The sequence below is a fragment of the Callorhinchus milii genome, unplaced genomic scaffold (assembly GCF_018977255.1).
Source record: "Callorhinchus milii isolate IMCB2004 unplaced genomic scaffold, IMCB_Cmil_1.0 Scaffold3, whole genome shotgun sequence".
NCBI lineage: Eukaryota > Metazoa > Chordata > Chondrichthyes > Chimaeriformes > Callorhinchidae > Callorhinchus > Callorhinchus milii.
In genome coordinates, this window is record NW_024704744.1 from 66,001,726 (window position 1) to 66,022,711 (window position 20,986).

The 20,986-nt window shown below is 40.9% G+C and overlaps 2 protein-coding genes and 1 non-coding gene across 4 annotated transcripts in view; 1 reads left to right on the forward strand and 2 right to left on the reverse strand.

Annotated features, from left to right (window-relative positions):
- The window catches only part of pacrg (PARK2 co-regulated), a 117,810-nt gene extending 99,278 nt beyond the window's left edge, over positions 1-18,532 (reverse strand). Inside the window, exon 1 of the mRNA XM_007889317.2 lies at positions 18,384-18,532. Coding sequence (XP_007887508.2) covers positions 18,384-18,509 — 126 coding nt within the window. The 5' untranslated portion in view covers positions 18,510-18,532. The remainder of the gene's footprint in view (positions 1-18,383) is intronic.
- An 860-nt stretch (positions 18,533-19,392) lies between these two features.
- prkn (parkin RBR E3 ubiquitin protein ligase) overlaps positions 19,393-20,986 on the forward strand; it is a 423,212-nt gene continuing 421,618 nt past the window's right edge. The window contains exon 1 of one of the 2 annotated variants that reach the window (XM_007889436.2): positions 19,393-19,449. In XM_007889436.2, the coding sequence (XP_007887627.1) occupies positions 19,443-19,449 (7 nt within the window). In that variant the 5' untranslated portion in view covers positions 19,393-19,442. The remainder of the gene's footprint in view (positions 19,450-20,986) is intronic. The other variant, XM_042332972.1, reaches the window with a different exon arrangement.
- On the reverse strand, positions 19,772-19,843 carry trnad-guc. Its single transcript has one exon. It is a non-coding gene; the product is annotated as a tRNA-Asp (tRNA).

Sequence of the window (20,986 nt, forward strand, 5' to 3'; positions counted from 1 at the left end):
AAATATATTGATTCAATGTGGAGTCCTGTAGCTCAGTGGTTAGAGCACTCGCTTTGCAAGCAAGACACCTGGGTTCAATTCCAGGCAGGGTGAAACCTTGGGCAAGTTTCCTTACTCCACACGCCTAATAATAATCCCTCCAAAACAAAAATAAATTGGTCATTTTCAATCCACGACTGTTTGTGGGACATTGCTGTGCACAATTGGCTGCCGCGTTTTGCCCACAAATATATGGTCAATTCACTTTACAGCATATTCTGTGAAGCGCTTTGAGATGTGAAAAGCGCTATATAAAATGCAAGGATTATTATTATTAAATCAACACATATCAATCTAAGCAAAGAATCTAAGCACCTTGAAACATTTCACCATTTTCCCATTCTTTGATATGGTTAAAATTACCACCTCACAGAATATTCCAAAAATATACCAGTGATAGACAATTCAAAATGCAACATATTTAAATACTGCATTTATAATCCATATTTAGTAGCATACTGAGTTGATTCTGAAAATAATTTACCAAACAAAGTGTACAAATTGGGGAAAGGCAAAATACTGTAGATGCTGGGAATCTGAAATAAGAACAGAAGTCGCCGGGAACACGGATCAGGTCAGGCAGCATCTATGGCGATAAATAGGGTCTCAGGTAGAGCAAATCATTTTGTAACCCTTGTCATTGAAACCATCTGTTTCAATGATTTTTATATTAATCCTTGCACTTCTAAATTTTGGAGCAGGACCAAACAACATGCATAATCCCAATCCCCACTATGCAAGTTATACTTCCAAATCTTCCCTTACCAAAGTGTACTAAGAACCTGATCTACACAATCATTTATAAACAAAATAGGTCATTAATTTCATGAGACAGATTGTTCCCTACAAAATAAAGTCACTATACTTTACAATAAAGTGAAGCACTTTCAGACATCCTCGCAACATAAAAGGTGTTATATCAAATGCAATAATTATTTATTTCTTCCGATTCCATAATAAGTGCAATTACTCCCTGCCCTCCATTTTGAAAATTCACTGGAAAATGGACCTGCCATGCTGACAGAAATGGAGCCCTTCTCCCAACCCTGGCCAGAGGAGTTATTTCCAATTTTTGTTTTTAATGGAGTCTCAAAGTGGATCTCACTGCAGAATACATTTATCATTTCACCCAATTAACTTGAGATACTTTGACTTGAGTTCACAGGCTCAACAAGGCTCGATTTGGAGAGTCTCTCGAGAACACTGCCCCGATTTCTCTGGTCCACTGTTAATGGCAATTGTTACAGTAGCATAGCCCAAATTCCAAGCATTTGCAATACTCACTATGAATGGAAAAAAATCACTCTTGGCACTGCCATTCTATATGATTCAGCTAATATTCACAACAAAGTTTGTGGTATAAAAACCATAACACTCATATTTGATTTGAGAGGCAAGCTATTACAGGACTGCTATATTTCCAAAAAAAGGTCTACATAAAAGGTTCTACTATGAAATCATAAATAGGTTCAGTCAAACCTTATTGTTATAAACTATACAAATAGTTCTTATGATCCAACATTAATCTTTATAAAATACAGAGGAGAAACATGATGAAAACCTGAAGGATTTAATTTATATGCATCAAATGGGTTGTTCAAATACTGAAATTGAAATTCTGAATCAGCATAACAAATTGGCTACAAACTGTGTATCACAGCTCTTCATCATATATTCTGTTTATACAATATCACACATCATGTAAGTAATTAAAATAAAATTGTATAAATATTTAAAAGAAAAAGCTAGATGTAAACATTTAATTTTAAATGTAAACATGACAGTCGGTAGATCATGGACTGGTATTGCAGATATTACCAGCAAACGTTATCTTCTTACGAGGCAATGTATTCATCTTTAGCATGTTTGTTGTGACATATAGAATCTGAAATACGTCCAGCAGATTACAAAGTGAGTTAGGGAACAGGGAGCAAATTACTCCATTCCTCATTATACAATATTTATCAGTAGCTTAAACAAGATCATTTAGTTTCAAATGATTTCTACAGGTGATATTTAGCTGAAATTAGCAGGGAAAGGCAGGATATTGGAAATAAGTGGATAACTCTTTCAAAGAGCTAGCATAGGTATGATGAGATGAATGTCCTCCTTCTATTGATATTGCAGTTAATTCTGTTTTCCCCGTGGCCCTTCCATAGTCAATGGAAAAGGATGCTCCAACATAAATGAATCAAAAATATATTTTGCCTTGATACAAATGAACTGTAAGTTTCTAAATTCAAAAAAGGTCAGTGTTCAAATATTCTCTCTTCGTGTGGCACATTTCGTAATACTTCATATACAACTAATGTAACTAATGCAAGGTTTATTATTATTATTACTCAGTCTTATTACACAGCCATTGTAACAGCGAACAATGGAGTTCAGAGTAGTTTTGTATGTGCTGACCAAGGCATCTGAGTTCATAAACTAAATTGAAATTCATTTTTGTACCAAAGTTGAATTGAGGCAAGTTGATTGTCAATTTAAATCAGTAAGTTACTCATGTGGGCAGTTGTGGAGGAAAGTAGCAAACCTACAATTCGGATAAGCTGTCCGAAGGAATTGTAGGGCTGTGGGCTCAAAACAATGTTTTGAATATCTAAAACAAGTTCATATCAAATCACCATGGGCTACACTGGTGCACCTCCTAGCATCATGATTTATAGACTAGTTTATCTGTTTCTTTTGAGACAAGAAAATGGTGCCAAAAGACCAGTAGAGGTGAACTATGAAGAAAAAAACCAATAAATTCTGGATAATAGCACAAGAAATACATCTGCCTGAGAGAAAAAAAAAGGATTAAAGATAATGGTGATATAATATTGCAGGGAAAATATGTGGTGCTTTAAAAGTTTTTTTCCCCAACAGAGTTACCGTAAGTAATCAAAAATGTACAGTGGATTTAATCTGTGTTTAATTCAAGTCAAACCAACTGAGATTCTTCCAGTAACTGGAATTATGTGATCCTATCACATGGAAACTTCAGTGTGATGTGATCCAGTTCCAGAATGGGAATTCTTATGGGATCCTTGTTAAGGAATCTCATTAGGAAATATTGCAAATTAGATCCGTATGTTAGACAGAGAATGATTTATTAAATAATCCTTGCATCTGGTACAGCATCTCACAATTGGAGGACATCTCAAAACGCTTCATAGGATTTACTGAATGTGTAGTGACTGCATGTCTTGTTGTCGAAGATTTGACTGCTCATGATGACTGCAAAAATCTTAAATGGAATTAATAATAATAATCCTTGCATTATAAGCCAATCGTTTACATCATGTTTTATAATTTTCAAAATAACTTAAGTCATATTTTATTTTTCATAATATGTGGTTTCGCCACCAACGTTTAGATCTTTAAAAATAATCATCAATATTTCATTACAGCTGTTAACCATTACATTATTATAATCAATGAAATCTGTATCACGCGATAAGAAGAGGGAAGACATTTTACAAGATGCTAACTAGGCTTTTAATGGTATTATCTTACGGGAAGAAAACTTTTTAATTGAAAAAAATACACTTTATTTTACTAGGTTGTCATACACTACTGTATATATACTGTAATAAAGCAGACAGACGTACAGGATGATACTGTGAATACTAGCCAAAAAGGCCTAAAAATGTAACTGCAACCGTCAAAGCATTGAAGAAATTCAGATGATTTTTGAAACTGGAAAGAAAAATGCCAGTTAATATATAAAAAAATCACAAGCATACAATGACTATCTTATGGCAAAGTATCTTGAATTATCCTCTTAGTAAAATCCAAAAGCAAGTTATGAATCAAATTCACACATCTCTTCCAAAGAATGTGTTGACAGATTGGAAATATAAAATTCAAAGCATAGACAAGATACACAGTTCCTGAAACAGAACATAAAAAGTACGCAACAGAATCTCATATAAATTTCAAATGACTCTGGGATTATAGCTAACGCATGAATCAAATAGTTCCTCCAAATAACATCTCAAATATTTATTCCATATTTGTTTCCAGGTATAGCCAGTCTAAAAAGGTTGTGTATTTCACTCTTTTATGAGTTAAACCATAAATCTGAGAACGTGTTCTCAAATCAACACTTTTGCAAATTGCTGGCATCCACAACAGCAAAACAGATGTTTTGTGCTTCAGTTGTTGTGTAAAGAAAATTACAATCTTGTTGGATCTTTGGTTTTACATTGTAAGCAATTTAAACCTACAATTTAAAAGTTGAAAAATAAGCCTGAATTGCTTGAAAAGGAGAACCACATGGAAGTACCACACAATAAAACATCCAAAGAATTTATAACTTTCTGCATTCGATGTCACGATTGAAGCTGCATTAACTGCTAAAAAAGTGTTATTCAAAACTTGCAGATTGCAAATGTGGACTGAAACATCTGGTCTGATAGATATTTCTGTGCACGTTTATATAGATCTAGTGAAAGGAATGCACCCTCTGGTTTCCCTTCCCTTCCTGACAGGATTACTGATGACCCAGTTGAGCTGGATGACACCGCTGAACTATATGAGTGCTAAACTGGGAAAATGACATGCACCCACATTCTACAGTTGCATAGAGCACAGAATACAGGTATTAATTGGTTGCATGATCTGGCCTTCCTCGATATACGAGTCATCAAAGATTTAATGAATATCAACTTTTGACCATGTAATATATAGTGGCAATATCAAAAATCTGTGGAGACACAAAAATGCTTTAAGCTGCACCAAAACCAGAGAAGAACATCTTGGATGCATATCTCCATTATTCTAAATTTGAACAATTTGCCAAAAATTAAATGTACTGTTAAAGCATTAAATAAGGTGTTTCTGTCAAAAAGTAAGTGGTCCTGGCTACATTCTCAAATTTGCATGTGAGCTCATGTTATGAGCTTTTTAAGGTGAATGTGTCGTTGTTAAATGGGAAGATAGTACCTAAGTGTGGGTGAAACATTTAAATCCGGAATAGCAAAGCCGCAAATGCATTCAAGTTTTGAAATCTGATGCCATATAAACCTGATTATACTTTAGCTGATGAATTGATTACTAACAAAACATTCTGGGGTTTGGAAATAATTGCTTCCTGTTTTAAAACCTGCATTTTTACTACCAATTTGATGCAGAAACAATATTGAATCAATGAAATACAGTATGCAGTATGGGCCATGACCGACACTGCCTACCACAACCTCCGCAACATTGCCAGACTCCGCCACTGCCTCACCCCTTCAGGCTGCCGAAACCCTTACCCACACATTCGTCACATCAAGGCTCAATTATGGAAACTCCCTCCTCATCAGTCTTCCCAACTCTTCCCTTCACAAGCTGCAGATCAGCCAAAACTCTGCAGCTCCTGTACTCTCGCATACCAGGCTCCATGACCCCATCACTCCCACCTTTGCCCGACTTCACTGGCTTCCCATTCCTCAGAGGATCGAATTCAAAATCCTCGTCCTCACTTTCAAGGCCATCCATGGCCTTGCCCCCTCGTACCTCTCTGACCTGCTGAAATTTTTTCACACAGTGAGTTGTTCGGATCTGGAATGCATTGCCTGAAAGGGTGGTGGATGCCAATTTGATAACAACTTTTAAGAGAGAAGTAGATAATTATTTGGGGAGGACAAGTTTGCAGGGATATGGGGAGAGCGCGGGGGAATGGGATTGAATTTGATAGCTCTTTCCAAAGAGCTGGCACAGACACGATGGGTTGAATCGCCTCCTTCTGTGCTGTATAATTCTATGATTCTATAATAACTTTCAGATAGGCAAATAGATCTATTTTTCCAGATTTTTCCAGATTAAGTTCTATGATTCTACCTACCTTGAATTAGTCAGACACCTCTTGAGGCTGGCTGTTATGTTTCATGGGCATAACAGAGGGCATTTACAAGCTAAAATTGCTTTGACAAACTACATTTTGCATTTCATTGATCCAAACAATAATGTTTGGTGACCTTGTGCCGATTGATCGTCAAAACCACTTAAATACCAATGCTTTAAATCTTACCTTCACATTATTATCATAATAATAATCCTTGTATTATCACATTGTGGAGCAGTCTCAAAGCACTTCACAGGATATACTATAAAGGAGATTGACTATGTATTTTGTGTTATACAGAATGCTCAATAACCTTTTAAAAAGCATGGCTCCTCCATCGTCTGGTTAAAGTCTACGCCATTATACCACTAATTTATATAAACATGAAACAGAAGATTGTAGGCTTGAATCACAAAGGACAGGAGGAGCCCTTTCAGCCCAACAAGCTTGTTTCACCAGTTTATTAGATCTTATCAGATCTTTTAATGTCAATGCCCTGTCCATTCACCAAACTCCTTGATACCTCTACTATCCCAGTATCTATGTGTTTAACAGACCTATTGATTATGTTTCTACAGCTTTCTGGGGCAATCTGTGCTAGATGCTGATCTTTGCCAGAATAGCATTTAGAATGTCACAATTGGCCTCAGCTATTGGCAAGATAAGAGAAAAATCAACCAGGATTTCCTTCAGGATCATTATCTAGTTTCCCTAGCTAGGTGTTTTGTTTTTGTTGGCTTCTGATGAGGATCGGATCAGATGTAAAATCCCACTCCCCACAGCTAGAACACTCCACTGGTATTCATAGTTTATCCTCACGCGTGAAGATTAGCTATTTGGCAGTGTACTGGACGGTTGCTGGCCTCGTGAGGTGTTACTCTACATGAATTTGCATCCTCAGAAGATTAAATAAAAAATAGCCAATCCTGCCCCCACATGCATCTGCCAAACCCACATCCCCCACCAAACCTCTGGTCCTGGTCAAATAAATATGGATTATGAACCATTCAACATCTGTTTCTCTCTTAATAAAAACTTATAAAACATTTGTTTTCATAATGCAATGATTTGGGGCACTTTTTGTTTGGGTTGAGAATTTGGTTGCAGAATTATGTGGAACAGAAAAGGTTAGAATGAAAATTTCTTGGGCAGATGGTATTCAAAAACTATGTTGAGCAGGAATTTCAATTGCGGTCTCAGCACTGCATTGTCCTTATGTCTCATGAGATAGGGATGTTCACTGACTAAGACAAGCTGCTCGCTCATCTTCTTAGTTGACATCAGCACTGTATCATAATGTGTAGCTTTTTCCTCGCAAGAAAATACACAGCAAGTACACCTTATAGTAAATCCTATGAATGTCCAGTTTGAAACACAAAATGCAGAAAAATATAAACTACACAAAACAATCCCACTGTTACAAGTTCATAACAAAATCTGATTTCATTGAACATATAAAAATAGTTACAATACCATTATTCACTGACTAATTTTCCAAACAGGGATGTTTTGCGGCCAACCAGTACAAACTTACTGAATACACAGTGTTCCGTAACAGTCAAAATACTTTTAATTAAATATCAATAAAAAACAAATAATCATATTTCAAGTATTTTGCTAATCTCAACTGGTCCCTTTCAAAATGAAACTCTCATTAAAAAATGACCCGTGCCTCGGAGAAGCTCTCCGATAGTCCTGCTTCAGAAAGGGCAACACCACATGTTGGTGCTCTGCCAATAACACCAGGAAGGTAGCGGTTTTTGAAGCTTTCTGTGTGCTGCATGAGCTGATCACAACAAAGTGGCAGCAGAGTATAATACACTTGTGTTTGTAACTTCAGGATTATAGAGAAAAGATCTGCAGTTAATTACAAGGATATATTATCTTCAATTTCTTTGTAGTGAACAGTTCATGGAGATCTATGTGGTATGATTTTTTTTCTTATTTCTTATAATGTGATCACATCCATAAAGTACAAAATATGCAACCCAAACCTTTGGCACAGAAAACCTCTGTATAACAATAAAATGCTCACAAGCTTGACAGCCTTCGAACCTTGGTGTGAAAGAAACATTCATCAGCACTCAAAACAAGTACTGCCAGAGGTGATCTCCCAGCTCTAACTTCACAGCAATGGTCAATTCTTTTTGCAAACAGACACATTGCTTAATGAAAAAGATCATCCTATTGATATACAAACATACTTGAATCCTACACCTCTTATCTTTGTCAAATATCCTTCTTAGCATCACAGAAAATTACTGTGGTGAATAATTTCTCTAGATGTATTTCATGCAGAACATGATTCAAACATGAAGAAGAGGGGAATAGGATGCACATATGCAGTGTAAACAACAACAAAATTACATTTGTATAGCACCTTTCTTGTCGAAAGGATTTCCCAACCCGCTGGACAATCAGTGTTTCAGACCCGAACTGGGGTTCAGGATTGGGGAGGATGGAGGGCAGGAGGGGGAAGGAGGGTGACAGATGGTACAGTTGAAGAGGAGGGTCTTGAGACGAGTCTTTAAGGAGATAAAGGAGGGGGCGAGGCAGAGGGCCTGCGGGATGGACATGGGCCAAATGGCCTGTTTCTCTGCCATATAACTATTTAACTCGGTGACTGTGTGGCAGGAGCGGTGTGGACGGGTGACAATGTAGCTGACTGGAATTACCTGAGGATCTCCATCCCCATGTTACTGTGTCTCAGCATCACTGGCCTCTCCTTGTGTGGAGGTGACAACCTTCTCCAGCACATTCACATCACAGCTCTGCGTGTGTGAGCACACTGTATGTGTGTGTCAGCATGCTGTGTGTGTGTGTGAGCACGCTGTGTGTGTGTGTGTGTGAGCACGCTGCGTGTGTGAGCACGCTGTGTGTGTGTGTGAGCACGCTGTGTGTGTGAGCACGCTGTGTGTGTGTGAGCACGCTGTGTGTGAGCACGCTGTGTGTGTGTGAGCATGCTGTGTGTGTGTGAGCACGCTGTGTGTGTGTGAGCACGCTGTGTGTGTGTGTGAGCACGCTGTGTGTGTGTGTGAGCACGCTGTGTGTGTGTGTGTGTGAGCACGCTGCGTGTGTGAGCACGCTGTGTGTGTGTGAGCATGCTGTGTGTGTGTGAGCACGCTGTGTGTGTGTGAGCATGCTGTGTGTGTGTGAGCACGCTGTGTGTGTGTGAGCACGCTGTGTGTGTGTGAGCATGCTGTGTGTGTGAGCACGCTGTGTGTGTGTGAGCGATGCTGTGTGTGTGTGAGCGACGCTGTGTGTGTGTGAGCGACGCTGTGTGTGTGTGTGAGCGACGCTGTGTGTGTGTGTGTGAGCGACGCTGTGTGTGTGTGAGCGACGCTGTGTGTGTGTGAGCACGCTGTGTGTGTGTGAGCACGCTGTGTGTGTGTGAGCACGCTGTGTGTGTGTGTGTGTGAGCATGCTGTGTGTGTGTGAGATGCTGTGTGTGTGAGATGCTGTGTGTGTGTGTGTGTGTGTGAGATGTTGTGTGTGTGTGTGTGTGTGTGAGATGCTGTGTGTGTGTGAGATGCTGTGTGTGTGTGTGTGTGTGTGAGATGCTGTGTGTGTGTGTGAGATGCTGTGTGAGATGCTGTGTGTGTGTGTGTGAGATGCTGTGTGTGTGTGTGTGAGATGCTGTGTGTGTGTGTGAGATGCTGTGTGTGTGAGATGCTGTGTGTGTGTGTGTGAGATGCTGTGTGTGTGTGTGTGTGAGATGCTGTGTGTGTGTGTGTGTGTGTGTGAGATGCTGTGTGTGTGTGTGAGATGCTGTGTGTGTGTGTGTGAGATGCTGTGTGTGTGTGTGTGTGTGTGAGATGCTGTGTGTGTGTGTGTGTGTGAGATGTGTGTGTGTGTGTGTGTGAGATGCTGTGTGTGTGTGTGTGTGTGAGATGCTGTGTGTGTGTGAGATGTGTGTGTGTGTGTGAGATGCTGTGTGTGTGTGAGATGTGTGTGTGTGAGATGCTGTGTGTGTGTGTGTGTGAGATGCTGTGTGTGTGTGTGTGATGCTGTGTGTAAGATGTTGTGTGTGTGTGTGAGATGCTGTGTGTGAGATGTTGTGTGTGTGAGATGCTGTGTGTGAGATGTTGTGTGTGTGAGATGTTGTGTGTGTGTGTGAGATGTTGTGTGTGTGTGTGAGATGCTGTGTGTGTGTGTGAGATGCTGTGTGTGTGTGTGAGATGCTGTGTGTGTGTGTGAGATGCTGTGTGTGTGTGAGATGCTGTGTGTGTGTGGGAGATGCTGTGTGTGTGTGTGTGTGAGATGCTGTGTGTGTGTGTGTGTGAGATGTTGTGTGTGTGTGTGTGAGATGTTGTGTGTGTGTGTGTGAGATGTTGTGTGTGTGTGTGAGATGTTGTGTGTGTGTGTGTGTGTGTGAGATGCTGTGTGTGTGTGTGTGTGAGATGCTGTGTGTGTGTGTGTGTGAGATGCTGTGTGTGTGTGTGTGTGAGATGTTGTGTGTGTGTGTGAGATGCTGTGTGTGTGTGAGATGTTGTGTGTGTGTGTGTGAGATGCTGTGTGTGTGTGTGTGTGTGAGATGTTGTGTGTGTGTGTGAGATGTTGTGTGTGTGTGTGAGATGCTGTGTGTGTGTGTGTGTGTGTGTGTGAGATGCTGTGTGTGTGTGTGTGTGTGAGATGCTGTGTGTGTGTGTGTGTGAGATGTTGTGTGTGTGTGTGTGAGATGCTGTGTGTGTGTGTGTGTGAGATGTTGTGTGTGTGTGTGAGATGTTGTGTGTGTGTGTGTGAGATGCTGTGTGTGTGTGTGTGTGTGTGAGATGTTGTGTGTGTGTGTGAGATGTTGTGTGTGTGTGTGTGAGATGCTGTGTGTGTGTGGTTGTGAGACTCTGTGTCATGATAGGCTCCTGTCAGTGCCTCCTCACCTCAGGCGCTGACAGCATCACCGTCCATGGTTTGCACACTCCACCTCACTTAACCAGTCCAGAACCTTGGCATCTTGTTTGACCCTCAACTGTTGTTTCTACACCACATTCCTGCCATGACCCACTCTGCCTTCCCCCACCTCCGCAAAGTCACCCGGCTCCCCCACTGTCTCATACCACAGGCCTCCGAGACCCTCACACACGTATTCGTAACATCAAGGCTCAACTATGCAAACTACCCGCTTGTCGGCCTCCCCAACTCCTCCCTCCACAGGCTGCAGATCATCCAGAATTCTGCAGCCCGCGTCCTCTCCCGCACCAAACCCTCTGACCCTATCACCCCCATCCTCGCCCGACTCCACTGGCTTCTCATCACACAGAGGATACAGTTCACGATCCTGGTCCTCACCTTCAAAGCTCTGCGTGGCTCACTCCCCCTTACCTCTGTGACCTCCTAACCCCTACCAACCTGCCCGCTCCCTCCGCTCAGCGGGCTCCGGGCTGCTTCACGTCCCCCGCCTCGCCCGCCCCACCTTTGGCTGGTGGGCCTTCAGCCACTCTGCCCCACCCTTTGGAATTCCATCCCAGTTCCTTCGCTTCGCTCCTCCGTTGCCTCCTTCAAGAACTGTCTCAAAACCCACCTCTTCGACCGTGCGTTTGAGCACTCTCTCCTTCCCCCACTGCCCTCCACCCTCCCAATCCCGACCCCCATTGAATGTCCAGCGCCTTGGGACGTCCTCCCGACATGAAAGGCGCTATTCAAATGTAATTTTGTTGTTGTTGTTTAACTCTCCATTTTCTACATTCCATTCAAAAAGAGTTAATATAGAAATGGATGGAATTTACATTAAAAAAAGTTTTAATTTCTTTCAATATTGGAATTGCTACAAAGCACTTTAATATGCTCCAGTAGTCATCTGAAGTGGCTTTCCACTCTCTTTAAATGTGCTGTTTTTACTGCCATGTAGAAAATCTTGAGTGTTGATTTAGGTCGAACAATTTCGGCGGTTACAACTCAAAGTACAACCTAGTTTCACAGCTGGTCGGAGAACTAGTGAAAACTATAAACCCTGTGGAAGCTCAAAATGTAAAACTGTTCATTTCTATTAAGTTCTGTGCATCTTTTCAAAAATTAATCTGTAAAGGCCAATATTACAAGTACTGTAATGCGAGCATATTTACAGAAACTGCATTTCTCAATTAAACCCGAAATTCATTTTGAATCAATTTATTTTAATCTTCAAAAGAGTTATTCAGTTGAGGACGAGGTGACGCACTGGATTAAACATGTGTGCTCTAAACTCTGAGAGTTTAAATCCAGATTGTTTTCTATCTGCTGGCTCTGAGGGTCCTATGTTAAAAGAGCTCAGGCAATCTCAACACTGTTCATGGCACTTGCACCTGCAGACCAAAGTTATATGCTTCACCACAATACATGTATAAGCTAAATGTGAATAGATAGGACGAAACTTACTAAAAATATTTGAAATTTTAGTTGAATTATTAAATAGAATACATTTTCTAAAATTATTTGATATTGTAACACCATATTTTTAAAACCTAATTTTCTGCTTTTCAAGGCACCAGCCAAGGTGTTATGGAGATGGCAGAGAATAGTTACTTTTTTGTTTTGTTACGTAATGAAACATTGCTTTTTATCCAAGTCAAATCAAAGTACATTAGCTCAAAATGTTGAAATAAATATGATGTGAACAGTGATTTTTCTGGTCCTGTATATTCATTAATTGTAATTGTGTTTGTAATCTGATGCCTGCAAACTGAGCGGCAAATTTGTTTGTATCATAATGACTGAAATTCAGGCTGTTAATTTAAATTATTGTTATTAAAGTTTGCAATCAGCCATAATACTACACTGCTATCACTGTCACAAAGCAAAACTTCTTCTCAAAGTTATAGCACAGATCAAATTTGCAATTTAGTTTACCTCACAATTATCATTCTATTTACTATAAATTAATACAGAGATTAAAATTAAAATAAATTTTCATGGTTCATTGATTGCTCAGTGGTAGTGGTAAAGCATTGTGTGGTCTGCAGTTCAGGAAGGTCTAAGACTGGGACTTGTTCTTGAGGCCTTCTTCTGTGTTGTAAATTTCTATGGTTCTAAAATTTGTCCAACTGGGCTACATAGTTAGCTGATATCAGCACTAAAATCAACCTGTGTTAGAATGGGAGATAAAAATAATCTGTAGAAGTTCATGGTTCCTGTTCTCAATTACTATTCAACCTGTGAGAACATATTTGCAAATGGTAGTCAAGGGCCCAACTGTGGCACTTTGAATAATTGAAAACTATGCATGAGGAATGATTAGTTAGGTGAGGTACTAATTGATGGATAGAAATTAAGGAACTTTATCCCAGAAGACATCAGCATCTTAAAAGCAGGACAGTAAATTGGAAAGTGGAGGTAAAGAAAATAATGTTCTTGTTATTAGAGAGGTTTGTAGCTGTTCTCCATGTTAATCCATATATCCAACAAGTGGCCTTGTTTCTTTATATTTTGAAACTAATGTCATGGACTGTTCAGTTATTTCTTGAATAATGCATGGGTTATATAATACCTCAAGTGTTTAATAGAGGTGTTCCTGTACATAATTAATCTCAAACAGATTTATGCATTACCCAAGCAACAAATGGGCCACTACAAACATTTCCTTAGAAAACCCAATTAGTAAAATATACACATTAAACTAAACGGTATTGCACATGTAATCACCAATCTGTTCTTTGATATAAGATACAAACACTATTAGATATGTCAAACCTTGTAAATTTGCATAAAGAATTCAATAGCTTCAAAATCTAATCTTAGCAAACAATGCACGCGTTATTATTCTACCTTTTCTAAGCATCTGCTTTGCTTAGTAAACAGGTTCAGTTCCCGAGGGAAACAAATGTAATTCTTTAAGGTATGGAATTGTAACATTGAAAAACTAAATCTTTTTAATTTTTTTTTAAAAAGCATACCTACATCAAAGTTCTGTGACTACCTTCATTAGTTGTAAGCAATTTACTTACACAGCCAAAACAAATACACATTTTGTTTATAATTAACAAAGATAATATTATACACCCAAAATGTTAACTTGGCTCAGCTGTGGTATTCATGCTTCTGAGTCAAAGTGGAGTCGAGCTCATAATCCTGTAATCAATGCAGTTACTACACTCAGCAGCAATTACCTGCTAAATTTGTTCAGACATTTTGATGTCACAGGTGTAAGGATTAGTATAATAATCCTTGCATTTGATATAGCGCTTTTCATATCTTCTAGATGTCTCAAAGTGCTTCACAGAATGTACTGTAAAGTAAGTTGACTGTATATTTCTGGACGAAACGCAGCAGCCAATTGTGCATAGCAATTATAATAATTATTGAGAAGAAATTGCTCCGGGTTTAGTTTCTCTATCCTATTAAGCATCACATATGGATTTGAAACTGTTGAGGCTGAAAAGCTCACGTTTATCTAGTAATTCCTGATACTTCAACCTTGCAACTGAGGATCAGCTTTGTGGTGAAAAAAAGCGAGTAAGATGCTCGACTACATTGCCAAATCAGATTGTTTTAAATACCCAGAATTCATGCTGACGTTGTATGGTGCTCAATACGCTTAGGTTATTGCGCACATTTTTGTTTGCAGCAAAATACGGGGGCCGTCCAAGAAATAATTTTGAGGAGACCACAAGGCTGATTACATCCAGTTTTAAGAGTGCTTTGAAACAAAAAGATCATGGATTATTGGGGTTAAGGAAATTAATTTTACAACTAAGGCTTGGTGGATCTCTTCAAATGGAAAATTATTTCCATTGCTCAATTTCGAGTAGGGACAAGATGAGTTCCTTTCTTTTGTGCATTGGACTCACGCTGGTTAGTTAGTTCCATTAGTATTTTAAAAATCATATTATTCTATTGCCTGCTTTTACCCAAGATGTCAAATTTTTCTACCAACAATCTGATTTTTTTTGTGAGTTGTGGATATTTTTGCCTTCAGATCCAACAACTATTCACCTCCCTTACATATTCAGCCTTCAAAAATAATCAGTATAGAACCCAAGTTTATGTAACTGTTCCAAGCTCCTTGAACTTGCCTCAAATGACTAACGTTCCTGCCAGGCATTTCAGTTTCAAAACTTAATTTCAGCAACCAATTTCAGCCATTGATGAGGCCCTTCTAAAAGACAAGTGGCCCATTTGCAGTTCACAGGTTTTTTTTTTTGTTTATACGGCTAGAAAGCTATCAACGGAAAATATTCTCAGCACCTGTGTGTCGTATATTAGTTTACAGTCATAGGTATCTATGCAGTGTGAAGTGTAATTGGATTGAACACAAATAGTCAGGAGCACCTTCAAAATGCTACCATATCAGCTCTCAAACTATATCAGCCTCACAATAGATATCTGACCATAACCTTTAAATAGGCAACCTTAGTAAATTGAAAAACTTAAAATTCTTCAGGTCCTGAATGGTTTCTGATGTAAATGGTGTGTATTGATAGTACAAAATAATTCATAAGAACACAAATGATCTATATATACATAAACCATTTTATTCACTGTGTTTTTATTCATTGCTAAGATTAATTCTATATCAAAACATTAGTGTTAGGCAATACTGTAAACTCAAACAAAACAGAAGTCACTGGGAACACTCAGTAGGTCAGCAGCATCTATGGAGAAAGGAAAGTGAGTCAATGTTTCCAATCTACGACCCTTCGTCAGAACTGAGGCACGTTGGGAGGGAGCAGCTTTTAAGGACTAACAGAAAGGGGGGAAGCAGGGCAAGGAAGGCGAAGGAGAAATGGGGTAAAATGACATTCAGCCGTAGCAGTTCCTGTGGTCCTTTAAGTATAACAATCTTCTGGTCTTTGGACTGTAGCTGAAGTCAAAAGTATAAATTAGGTTTTCTCTGGAGCACAGTAAATAAGGCTGCAGTATTCAGTCAGTATAGGGCTTGCAAGTTAAATTATTGATCAGAAGTACAATGCAAGAATTATTATTAATATGTTGACGTTAATAAACTCAGATGTGTTCTATCTCTAATCTTGGACAAGGTCTCTCTTCAAATACTTATTAAATTCCTTTTTATGCGTTATTGTGGTCTCCACGTCATTAGCCATTTGTGATAAAGCATTACATGTTATAATAAACCCCATTTACCTGTTATAATAGCATCTTTGCATATTACATTGAGTACCTTAACTCTATCAGTGCCTAAACAAAATATTCCTATCCATTTTTTCCTTCTTAGTTATTCCAGTTATACTATAATATTTACCACACAGAAGAGAGTGAATGTACAAACACTAACTCTAAACAGTCTTACTGGGAAACATACAGACACTGCACAATATCTCTTCATTTCATACAATATATAGTAATTCTATTTTGAGATAGAGTGGGTGTTCCCTTCATAAAATGGAGAGAAAAGTGAATTGGAATCACTACAAAAGTATCATTGCATTGTTGTATGTTGCTACCCGGGTAAACAATTCAATAGCCTTCTTGCATATACTGCCAATCTGCGCAGAGTTCATGAAAGTACACCATGAAATAATCTATTCAATATCTAGCATGAATTGTATATTGGTTTGTTTCAGCCAGTAAAATAGTTATCATTATTGGATTAATCATACAAGTGAAAACTGATTGGGTCACAGCTCACAATAACACCGTACTGCCAAAAAAATAACTGTACAGGATAGGTCACTGTTTGTTTCACACACAATGTATTTTATATTACATGAATTTCTCAGAGGTGTTCTCAAGCAATAAATATATATTGGACTAAGATCAATTTAATAAAGGACTTTATATCTTTATTCCCCCCCCCACAAAACATGACTGCACTTCACATGTATCCTAAGAAGTGTTTTGTCGCGTCTTCCCAATTTGAAAAGTGCAATGTTACATAGAATATACAGCACAGAAACGGGCCATTCGACCCAACTGATCTATGCCGGCGTTTATGAGACTCCTTCTACCCTTCCTCAACTAAGCCTATCAGCATACCCTTCCATTCCTTTCTCCTTATCTAGCTTCCCCTTAAATACATCTACGCTATTCACCTCAACTATTCCTTGTGGGAGCATGTTCCACATTCCCACTACTCTCAGAGTAAGGAAGTTTCTTCTGACTTCCTTATTTGATTTACTGGTGACTATTTTATATTGATGGCCCCTGGTTTTGGTCTCCCTCACAAGTGGAAACACCTTCCCTATGTCTACCCTATCAAAACCTTTCATCATTTTAAAGACCTCTATCAGGTCACCCCTCTCTTTTCAATAGAAGAGTGCAAGCTTATTCAGCCTTTTCTGATAGGTATAACCTCGCAGTTTCGGTATCATCCTTGTAAATCTCTTTTGCACCTTCTCCAGTGGCTTTATATCCTTTCCAGAATATGGGGACCAGAACTGTACACAAGTACTCCAAGTGTGGATTAACTAAGAATCGATATAAGTTTAGCATAACTTCCCTGCTTTTCATTTCTACCCCTCTAGAAATGAACCCCAATGCCTGTTTTTTTATTATTATTAACCTGTGTCGCTACTTTTAGCAATTTGTGTATCTGTACCCCTAAATCCCTTTGCTCCTCTACCCTATTTAGATTCTTACTTTCCAGGCAGTATGTGACCTCCTTATTCCTCCTACCAAAATGTACACCTCACACTTATCGATATTGAAATTCATTTGCGAATTAAATGCCCATTCAGCATGTTTATTAATGTCTTGTTGTAGTTTGTTGCAGTCCTCATTGCACTACACTCCCCAATGTGGAGTCCTGTAGCTCAGTGGTTAGAGCACTCGCTTTGCAAGTGAGAGATCTGAGTTCAATTCCAGGCAGAGCGAAACCTTGGGCAAGTTTCCTTACTCCACACAGAGTCTAATAATAATCCCTCCAAAACCAAAACCAATAATAAATTGGTCATTTTCAATCTACGACTGTTTTTTTGGGACATTGCTGTGCGCAATTGGCTGCCGCGTTCGCCCACAAATACACAGTCAATTCACTTTACAGTGTGTTCTGTGAAGTGCTTTGGGACGTTCTCCCGACGTGAAAAGCGCTCTATCAAATGCAGGGATTATTATTATTATTATTAAGCTCACAGTTCAGGCAGACATTCGAACGCAGCGCTGGGGGTGCACGGGATTGTTGGAGGTGCTGTTCTTTGAATGAGACACTAAACCAATGTCCCGCTTGCCCGTTTCGGTGAATGCTAATGATCCTATGGCACAACTTCTAAAGAGAAGGGAATATCTCCTAATGTCCTGGCCATCAACCAACCACCCCCCCCCGAAACCCCTCCCAAATAAAACTGATTTAATTCACTTCATGGCGATGGGACAGGGAGGGCTGAGCAGAAATTGGCTGCCACTTTCCCCTACAAAAAACACAACAGTAAAAGCCCGTGAGGCTTTTTGTGACACCTCTTCCCAAGGCGAAGGGGCGATCTACATCAGGTGCAAAGGGATTATGACATTGACCCGTTTCCCCTTCACGGTTCACGGAAGACTTGCGTGAGAGTCCCACTCGCCGGAGAAAAAGCCCTCTCACGAGAAGGCGTTGAAACGCGAGTGCCACCTGAGTGCTGTTTCAGCGAGTGATGCCCCGACCCCGACTTCAGTTACTTACAATAGAGTTTTTCATCATGGCTTTCACTGTGAAACCTTCAGTGACTCTATGGTCCTTCTTGTTTTTGCTACACACGTCGGCTACGAGTTTCGCTGTATCCTTTTCTACCGGGTAAGCGCCTGGCATTTTCCGGGGCGGGTGAAGTGGTGGTGGGGTGGTGGGGGGGAAGGGGGGGGAGAGAGGGGGCTTGTTGTTGCTGTTGTTACTGTTGTTACTAAGGGGGTGTGTGTGCGGGAGAAAGATCAAGCGTGGCGCCGCCTAACTGAACAACCCCCCGCTGACGAGATCACTTTTTTTTTCTTCTCTGGGTTTGCAGCGGCGGCGGCGGCGGCGGCTCCACGGGCGGCTCGTGGTCTGCGGGGCGACCGGTTGCTATGCGACCGCCATGTAAACAGGAGGCCGTCACTTCCGGCCGCCGCGTCGGGACCCTTTGTTCGCTCTGAATTCCGGGTCCCGTCGCGTCGCGTCGCGTGACGTGACAGCGCCGCGCGCGTGCGGGGGGGGGGGCGAGGAAGGGGGAGGAGTGAGAGAGAGGACCGGGTTCACTCCCGAGTTTGCGATGGGGATGGGTGTCGCTCGGCCCCGCACACAGTGTCGACTGCAAATCAAATCGAACGAGTTTACCCCCTTTCTCTCTGGCTGCACCTCAGCCCTTCCCCCCCCAAATCTGACAGTTTTATCGTCTTCTATGTGTGTGTGTGTGTGTGTGTGTGTTATCGAAAAAAAACTTTTAGAGCGGACTCTTCGCCGTTAGCATCTCGAGCTCCGCGCACAGAGGGTGACTTAATACTACGGCCTCGCGCCCGCGCCCTCTTCGCCTAACGGTCGCTCCTCGCGCTGTCCCCCTCCCCCCCACCCGCATTAACGGCCGCTCCGCGCGCTGCTCAACTGCCGAATAGGGGGCCGCGCAGGCGCATTGTGCCCGCGGCCTTCAGGTCGTCCCATCACAAGGTTTCGAAGCGGTGGGGGGGAGGGGACTCAACTCCGCCCTCCGCTAACAAGACCCTCCCGTACAGACAGACAGACAGACCGACCGACCTTCCCGATCCGCTGTATGAAATGATCGGTAAGGTGACTCCACAAATACAGCTCGCTTTGCTAAGTCAAGTGTGGGTACAGACGGCGACTGTGCGGTGCACTGTGGGGTTGGCGGTGTCGGTCGGTCGGTGCCCCGGAATCGTTGACGAGTCACGCACAGTGGGGACGCAGTTGCCTTTTTTTTTAAAAAAAATGCTTTTAACACCTCCTATACACATTAAAAAAAAATAGGCTTCATATCACCGGACAAGGATTTTACCATTGTTTTATTTGTTTATGTTGGTATTTAATGTAATTGATTTATCAGTCTTATTATTTATTTTATAAAAAGAAAAAAAAATTGCTGGTTCCTCCCCGGCGGGGAATTGAACCCCGGTCTCCCGCGTGACAGGCGGGGATACTCACCACTATACTACCGAGGATTCAGCTGGTGGGGACGCACCAGTAGCAGCTCATGAAGCAATCTGTGGGCACAGTGTTTCCCGGGGGAGGGGTGGAGTTACCCACTTTCTGCTCCAGGTTGGGAATTCACACTGTGGCGATGTGCTGTTTGTGGGAAATTGTGGGATTTACTTCACTGATCCAGAAGAGAAAGCGAGAAGTTCCCCGAACGGAGTTCCACTGGTCGTTCATAGCTTTTAAGGATATTGTTAGTCTGTCTGTGGCGAAGTTCTTCCCCACGGGGAGGATTTATCATAATGATAATAATAATAATAATAATCCTTTTGCATTTGATATAGCGCTTTTCACGTCGGGAGGACGTCCCAAAGCGCTTCACAGAACACACTGTAAAGTGGATTGACTGTATATTTGTGGGCGAACGCGGCAGCCAATTGCGCACAGCAATGTCCCACAAACAGTCGTAGATTGAAAATGACCAATTTATTATTGTTTTTTGTTTTGGAGGGATTATTATTAGGCTCTGTGTGGAGTAAGGAAACTTGCCCAAGGTTTCACCCTCTGCCTGGAAATGAACTCAGGTCTCTCACTTGCAAATATATATATATATATATATAATATAGGGTTGTGAGTGAGTGAGCGGCTGCTGAAGTGGATCGATAGCATCAATCCAAAAAAGGAACTTGAGTTAGAAACAGCTCAATAAAAGCAATAATACTTGCATTTGATATAGCAGCTGATCATGTTGTTATTATTACTTATCAGCAGTGACCCACAAAGAGCCGTGGATGGGGTGACCAAATTTTTTTTGAAAAAAATGGGTTGTAAGGAAATAGTTGGATATCTTGTTGATCGGCGGGACGTCTTCGACGCCTGCGAAAGTTCCTCACGGTGCTTAATTTAAGCCGTCCTGAGAGTTCCAAGCGTCTCACCTACATGTGGAAATTCCCATGTTTGAAATGCAACGCGTACTCTCTCCCAGCAGGAACAAATCCTGCGTACCTAATTCTGGAGACTGTTAGGTGCAGGTTGGCAAGAGCCAAGGCTTGGGGACCCCCAGAGTTTGTGCGCAGGTTCTGACGAAGTTTGACCAGCTGCAAAAGCCCAAAGCTGGGCTAAGGGCTCAGGCTTGCAGGGTGAATAGGAGCCGAGTAGAAAGAATCCCC